The 8,332-nt window shown below is 48.8% G+C and overlaps 1 protein-coding gene across 1 annotated transcript; it reads right to left on the bottom strand.

Annotated features, from left to right (window-relative positions):
* Positions 1-1,564: 1,564 nt before the first annotated feature.
* Positions 1,565-2,618, bottom strand: LOC123134897 (mitochondrial import inner membrane translocase subunit TIM17-2-like). Its single transcript, XM_044554048.1, has one exon. The coding sequence runs from the start codon at positions 2,474-2,476 to the stop codon at positions 1,982-1,984; it is 495 nt and encodes a 164-aa protein (XP_044409983.1). The 5' UTR covers positions 2,477-2,618; the 3' UTR covers positions 1,565-1,981.
* Positions 2,619-8,332: the final 5,714 nt, after the last annotated feature.

The raw sequence follows: 8,332 nt of genomic DNA, 5'->3' as shown, positions 1-8,332 counted from the left end.
GATCGCCTAGCAACTACCATAGCTGTCGGCAAAACGATATATGTCTTGACAACCGCAAACTTGCCTGATCTCCCATGTTTGCAAGCCTTGTCGTGGCGCAGAGTCGCCGCAGACAACATATGGGATCCATACATGGATTGGTCCTGGAACAGAGTGCAGTCACAACCACCGGTCAACGGAGTAGACATCGTCGGCTACGCGTTGCACCCGGACGGACGTACCATCTTCATGTCTACAAGGAAGGGAACCCACTCCTTGGACACCAGCAACGGCGTGTGGGCAGACCTTGGGGACGACTGGGTTTTGCCCTTCAAAGGCCAAGCCTTCTTCGACGCAGAGCTAAATGCATGGGTCGGGACGGATCGTAAGGGCGCTGGATATGTTTGCTGTTGTCAGGTTGCCTCACGCAGCGCCACCACCAAACGGCCGCTGGAATGCAGGGTGCTCAAGGAGAAGCTGTTTCGCCGCAACAACGAGGAGCATTACATGGAGGATGGCCGGCACAAGGATGTCACTCTTACCTACATGGGCGATAGCAGGTTTTGCCTCGTCGAGGACATCGTATCCAGCAAGGAAGCCATCGACACTGTGCTCCATGTCACCTTGTTTGGCCTCAAGTATGACCACATGGGAGAGCTCCAAACTAAGAGTCGCCGTGGCACTAGGTCCTATGCAGTGTCCAAGAACACTCGTTATTTCTCTCATGCAACATTCTGGATGTAACTGAGTATTCAGCCTCGACCAATAGGTATCACTACAAAAAATTAGTAGAAGAAAAAGTGTGTTTTCATGGTTTCTTCTTCAGCAGATTTGTATAAGGGGCAGATGGCCAATGTTGTAGTGTCTCCCTTTTAGCATACTAGTAATCAAGCACGTGCAATGCACGTTGAACATCAAATATGAAATCTGCAAAAACTTGACCTATATGCTCGATAACACCCAGTGGTGTGCGGGAATATTATTTTTCTTTCTTCCAAAATGTGGAAAAGATTCAAACATATACAATTGCGCCAAATCTTAGTACTCCCTCCATCCCAAAATATTAGGCGTCCTTCAATTTCACTGGTCAATGCTATCGAGTGCGAGATCGAGGAGCAACTCATGGCGGAGCGTGGGCGCGTTCGTCGTCATCTACGTTTACCCCCTCGTGGTCGAGGAGCACCTCACAATCAAGCATTGTCGACTCCACAAGCGAGCCGAGGGCTATTGCCCAGCGTGCATGGTGAAGAAAAGGCGCGAGGGGAGTTATTTGCTGAGCTCAACATGTGCCCACGGCGCCGAGGCACTGGGCTCCAACAAGGGCAAGGTGACATCTTCTGCAACGAGGATTGGGGTAATTGCGTGATATTTAGATTACTTTGAGTGCTTTGGAGTTCAAAGTGGCCGAATTATGTATTGAGAGGTTAATTTTTTTGTGACAGAACCAGATGCTAATTTTTTATCTTCTTAATAAATTATTTGTGAAGGTGGTTTAATTAGGATTTAAAATTTGAAGGCTACGATTCTGCTTCTTCCTCCCAACCTTTCGTCCCATTAATTGTTTCGCATGAGAATTAAGGAAGAGTGGATGGGCCAGGAAACACAGTTTCTCATTGCACAGAATTTTTCATTGGATCACCTGCTAGCTAGCTATAGCACCTTGCGCCGACGCCTTGTAACAGCAACACTCTACAAGAATATACATTCGCTTTCATATACTCTAATTTATGGATACAAAATTACAGCATGCAAAGTGGAGTTCTCCCTTTCTCTCAGTTTACAGGGCGTGCGCGTACCCCTAGGTCGTTAATTTAACAAACCTAATATAAGTCATATATTACAAAAAATATATCAATATAAACTTCAGATGTTCTATTTTCATAAAATATAATCTTTATGTTATATAGTTTATATTAGGATGGTCAAAATTGGCAACCTAGGTATACGCGTAGGACTTGTAAACTGAGACGAAGGGAGTAATAAAACACAAAAGTAACATGAATCAAACACGACATGTGTCGGCGGGAATCCCAACCGAGGAAGCAGCCAACTCATGGGCTATGCGGCGCTCCTCTGCCCGTGACCGCCGTGTTGCAAGGAAGCGTTTTATGCCATAATGGGCCACGTCGGCGACCATGCCCAGGGCCGCGCCTCTGAGCCCGGAGCGGCAGGCCGCGCGCCTCCCGTGGCGCATGGCGAAGAGGGCGTTGGTGGCGCCCCAGGCGACCGTGGTTTCAAAGGGGTAGTCCGGGGCGACGGTGCACCTGACCGACTTGGCGGCGCCATACCAGGCCGCAAAGCTGCCGATCCTGAGCACGTTCCTGGGGACCGCCAGAGCCCCGCCGAGGAGGCGGCTCCCGCTCGGCGAGTTGGTGGCGCCCTTGGAGAAGTACATGACGGAGCCGAGGACGCCGCCGGAGATTGCGTGGCGGCGGATCCGTTCGGTGATGCTAGGCGACGGCGGCATCTTCTCGGTCGTCGGTGTTGTGCTGTCCATCGATCAATCGGCTTGTTTGTCGGTCGGGCTTCCGGCGACGGAGAGGCTTGGATTACAAGTTGGCGAGGCGATCTAGATCGGGGGCTTGCACTTTCGACGTCGGGTCGAGTCTCGGGAGGTTTGCAATATATGGAGTTCCCACGTCCCGCCCTCTACATACATGTACGAGTCGGTTGTTTCCAAGCCCGTTGCGTGGCTGTTTCCAATACGTGTGTATATAGAGCTTCCAATTAATACGGCTGCCCCCCTCAATTTTTTTTAATACGACTGGCTTGATTTCATGCTACTACGGAAGGCAAGGACTTTGTACAGAGAACGTTCCGCTGTGGCTCCGTGTGGGGTTCAATATGGTTTCAGATTTGGGCAAGGAACTGAGCCTTCCTGACGCCGACCTAGCTGAGTTTTTTTTTGAGACATCGATGACCCAGCTGAATTTTTTTTTGAGACACATGGGGTTTCAGCCAACCGTAAAAAAGGACCCTGATAAGTGCCACACATGTGGCATGAAGCAATTCCGGCCTGGCGCCTTTCGATGGCAACTTTAGTTACAAGGGTATAGCAACTTTAGTTGTGAATCATGACAACTTTCTGTTTGGATGGCAACTTTAGTGTAAAAAACAGCAGGGCGGTTTTACTTCGTGCCACACGTGTTGCACTTGTCATTTGAAAAAAAAACTTTCATAGAAGGCGAAGGGCAAGCTTCCACCACAGTCCGGTGAGTAGGGAACACCACTCCAACTCGAATGCATGCAAAACAACTCCAATGCTGAAGGGCTAATCCTAAACTGATCAACAAAGCAGTGTCTCACCCAACGGTGGTCATCTCTAGAGAGCAACAACTCTAAGCATACTCTCCTTGTCGACGTACCAACCACCCTTTATTCCGAAAAGAGTCGGCATGTGGGTGGGGGGACTCAGACAACCTTGAGAAAGTTATCGTCTTGGACTCACCCGCGACCGCATACATAGCGCCCTTAACGAACAACTTAGCTCCGCGGCGATCACCGAAAGAACACAAATAAATACCTTCCATCCATATCTCCAAAACAATGCTCCCAATAGAGGAATGACATCAGTGACGCCACCATTGCTGGTCTGAATCCGAACCTAGGCTTTCGCCTGAAAGACAACCATACAGGCAGGTGTGTGTGTGTGTGTGTGTGTGTGTGTGTGTGTGTGTGTGAGAGAGAGAGAGAGAGAGAGAGAGAGAGAGCAAGGTGCTGACACACCACAACGACGCCTTCAAGAAGGGGAAACAACGCCGACAAGTGTCATGGCCGCTGACACGGATTGAAGATGGGCAACACTTTCATCGAAACGTTGCGCACTTGCAACCCAACCCACGTGAATGGGGACACCATCCATGTTAGTTCACTCCACCGCCGTCGCAGCACCTCGCGGAAGAAGACGCCTTGCCACGCCCCACCACACAACGGAAAGAAACGGCCATCACATCCACACCAAGTCACCACCGCAACCAACAACATCACCATGGCGCCAAGCAGCAGCCGAGGCTCGACAACAGCACAACAGCCGAACAACCAGAGAGGCCCACGGTCTAGACCAGCTCAGCAAAGTTCCAGAACCGTGGCCAGTCACTAGCGCTGGGAGATCCACTCACCGGCCTAGGCACCCAGTCCAACAACGCCAGGCGTCCGCGGCCAAGCCACCAGCCGTACCCAACCACCACAAAAAGCGCCACGCCGCCGCCGCCACCACCCAGCTAGCTCTGTTGCGCCGCCACCAACCTGCGCCCACCGTCGTGCCTCGACCCGCCCTTCATCTGAATCACGTTGCCTCGTCAAAGCAGCAGTAGCCTCCCGCGGCTCCCGCTCCAGGAGCCAGGCATGGGAGATCCCGCAGTCGCCGACCCCGCGCGGGCTTTGCCCGGCGACGCCCACTGGAGCGGCAGGGGAGGGGGAGCTCCTATACGGCGCTGCAAGCGCCCGTTGGCGGTCCTGGCGTCAGTGAATGCAAAAAAGCTCGCGAAAAAAACAAAAACAAAAGGGGGTCCCAGGTTTCGAACTCAAGACGTCATGTAAACATACATGCGCCATTAGCCACCAGAGCTACTAGCTGTTTGTGATAAGTGTCAGAGGCAAGACCTACTAAAAGGTCGTGGTGCTATTTTATTGAGCAAAACCATTCATCTATTGTACCACTTATTTTTTTTGAATTATTTGGAAAAAAGACAGTGATTTTGAAAAAAGTTCTTCATTTTGGAAGGAAACAGTTCATTGATTTTCAAAAAAATTCATCACATTTAAAAATGTTCACATATTTTGAAAAAACAAATTTGAAAAACGCTCGTCAAATTAGAGGAAGGTTCATCAGTTATGAAAAATGTTCACCGATTTTGAAAAACGATAATCGTATTCGAAAAGAAAGTTAATTGATTTTCACAAAAAGTTCATTGAATTTCAAAAAAGTTCATAAAATTTGAAAATAGTTCATTAAAGTTGAAAAAAAGTTCACCGAATTTGAAAAAAGTTCATCTAATTTGAAAAAATTTCATAAAAATTGAAAAAAGTTCATCAAATTTGAAAAAAAAGTTCACCGAATTAAAAAAAAGTTCACCGACTTTAAAAAAGTTCATCGACTCTGAAAAAAAGTTCACAAATCTAAAAAGAGAGTTCATCGATTTTATTTTATTTTTGCAAAAATTGAGAAAAGTTCACGCATTTACAAAACAAAAAAGAAACAGAAAAAAGATAAGAAAAAAAGAAAACCGATCGCGTTCTGGAGAATAATAGAAGGAGAAAAAAATGAGCAACCTATCACATGAGTTGGGTTATCCCAAGTGGTTGCTGTGTTGCTACCGCATGGTGCAACTTGCAAGTTTGAATCCCTTCGGTGCACACCTTTTTTCAGTTTTTACAGAAAAGGAGAAGGGAAGGGAAGGAACTGGGCCGGCCCAAAATAGCGCAGGGGGTTGCGCGCTGCAGGCGCCCGTTAGCAAAATGCCCTATAACGGGCGCCTGCAGCGCCAAATAGGGTTTGCCCAGGGGAGGAGTGGTTCGGTGGCGGAGCCCGGCGGCGAGGGTTTTCGCGCTCGGGTCGCTAGGGGGTTGGGGAGGGGTGGGCTGGGTTGGGTGCAAAGCCGGTTTCGTTGGCTGGAGTATGATTGCTGCTAGCTTGATGGGCTTGTGAGAACTCAGTAAACCGATCCTGGGCCGATTCCTTGACTTAAGCCTACTCCGGGGAACCCAACGCAAAACAGTGGTTGTTCATGATAATGGACTCATTCTCACATGGACTCTTTGTGAAGCTTTCAGTTACGCTATGGGCACTTTGAAGTGGCGGAGCTTGACAGAAAAAGTTGGGCGGGCTAGACTAAAGGAGAGCACTGTTTTTTGTCCTCCGGGTACTTTAGCAGAGAAAAGACCAAACCAACTGTACTGGAATCGGTGCCAATACCCTGGTGCACCTAAAAGTTTATAATCCTATATACAGGATTGCATAAGACCTAACATCAAAAATACCCTACTCACATTATCTCTTTGTTCATGTGGACGTGGATATTGCCAAATTTGAGGGCACAATCTAGGGCCTCCATGCAAGAACTCAATACCTTGGAAATTTCATTTGTTCAAGCACCTTCATTTTGGTTATGTTGTTGTTCCAATTCTAAGCAAGGGTAATACATGATCTTCCTTAACTTTAATTATATAATCTCTTTTCCTTTTAGAAAACAAATCAATCATCCTCTTAGTCCGGTATTGGTACAGCCGTCAAAACATCCCCCTCTGGGTAATATTTGGCTTCAAAACGCGCGCACACAGTGAGTCTGGCACTTGTATGAGTCTCCACACTTGTCTAACCAACATCGCCATATTGAAGGAGTGTAGGTCCCGGAAGCCCAGGCCACCTTGCTCCTTCGGCCTTGTCATCTTTTCCCAACTAACCCAATGATGCTTGTCTTCATCCTCTTGATTAGCCCAGCAGAAATTGCACACCATCTGGCTAATACTCTCACAAAGAGCCTTTTGTCAGGTCAAAGCACGCCATGGCATACGTGGGTACAGCCTGGATCACCGTCTTAATTAGGATCTCTTTGCCAGCTTTGGAGAGCAGTTTGATTTTCCAGCCTTTCAAAATCTCCCAAATTCTGTCCCTAAGGTATTCGAAGCATCTTTGTCTGGACTGCCCCACATAACTAGGAAGACCGAGGTACTTTCCATTCCAACTTTCACCGTTGAGACCTAGAAGATTCAGAAACATTTGCTTCTTTGCGTTCGGCGTATTCTTGCTAAACAACACCGAGGACTTATCTTTGTTAATCATCTGGCCCGACCCCCTTTCGTACTCGTTCAGAATCTGCTGAAGCACTTGGATGCTGTCGTTTGTGGCTTCGAACAGGAGTAGTGAGTCATCCGCAAAAAGTAGGTGGCTCACCGTCGGGGCTCCCTCCGCAAGTTGGATTCCTCTGATCATGTTTACACTTTCGGCATGCTGGAGCATCGCTGACAGTCCCTCGGCGCAGAGTAAGAAGAGGTAAGGGGAAATCGGATCCCCTTGGCGGAGCCCTCTCCCAGGGAAAATAGTTTCAGTAACAGCCCCATTCACCTTAAATTTATATGTCACAGTCCGAATGCATTTGCTGATCAGCTGTACAAAGCTTGGCAGAAACCCCAACTTCAGCATGACCTTTTCAAGGAAACCCCACTTGACCCGGTCGTATGCTTTGCTCATGTCCAGCTTAAGAGCAGCAAAGGAGGTTCTCCCCGTCCTCTTTCGCTTAAGGAAATGTGTCATTTCATTGGCCAAAATTGTATTATCCGAGATAAGCCTACCTTGAACAAAGGCACTTTGGTTTGGAGATATGATTTCCCCCAAGATACATTTCAACCTGTTGGCAATAACCTTGGACACGAGTTTGTACACAACATTGCAGAGGCTAATAGGGCGTAGATCCTTCAACTTCTTGGGGTTCTGCACCTTTGGGATAAGTACCACTAGGGTGTCGTTCCATCCCTTCGGTATACTGCCGCCTCGCAATACATGTAGCACCTCACGAACCACATCATCACCAACAAGATGCCAATACCGTTTATAGAAAAGCCCATCCAGGCCAGGAGCTTTAAGGTCTCCGATATCATCCAAAGCACTCTTCACCTCCTCTGGTGTGAATTCCGCCGAGAGGAGCGCATTCATTTCTGGAGTTACCTTGGGGGCAATGTGGTTAATAATATTGCTAGTATTTGCACCTGCACAGAAGTAAACAAAGAGGAGAAATAGTTAGAGATTAGTTTCTCTCGTACGGTAACTTCTCTAGAGGCTTGAGAGGTGGACCGTATCTGTATTGCCTCCCGCCTCTGCTGGCTGTACTGCTAGACGCCGTAGCAGACGGAGCGGCTGCGGCGCCTGTCTTCTTTCGTGCTTGCTTACGAGGCGGAGGAGAAGGACTACGACGCGCCGGAGCAGCCGGGGCGGCGGCGGATCTCTTCCGCCCTTGCTGGCGAGGAGGAGAAGGAGGAAGGTGTGTTGGGGAACGTAGTAATTTCAAAATTTTCCTACGCACACGCAAGATCATGGTGATGCATAGCAACGAGAGAGGAGAGTGTGTCCACGTACCCTCGTAGACCGAAAGCGGAAGCATTATGACAACGCGGTTGATATAGTCGTACGTCTTCACGTCCGACCCATCCAAGCACCGAACGTACGACACCTCCGTGTTCTGCACACGTTCAGCTCGATGACGATCCCCGGACTCCGATCCAGCAGGGTGTCGGGGATGAGTTCCGTCAGCACGACGGCGTGGTGACGATGATGATGTTCTACCGATGCAGAGCTTCGCCTAAACTCCGCGACGATATGACCGAGGTGGAATATAGTGGAGGGGGGCACCACACACGG

Source organism: Triticum aestivum, chromosome 6B (assembly GCF_018294505.1).
Source record: "Triticum aestivum cultivar Chinese Spring chromosome 6B, IWGSC CS RefSeq v2.1, whole genome shotgun sequence".
NCBI lineage: Eukaryota > Viridiplantae > Streptophyta > Magnoliopsida > Poales > Poaceae > Triticum > Triticum aestivum.
Note: the sequence above shows the minus strand (reverse complement) of the source record. Positions and strands in the feature narration are given on the sequence as shown.

Bases quoted from the DNA above. Each gene is read 5' to 3' on its own strand.
- LOC123134897 (XM_044554048.1), bottom strand. From the start codon at position 2,476: ATGGACAGCACAACACCGACGACCGAGAAGATGCCGCCGTCGCCTAGC.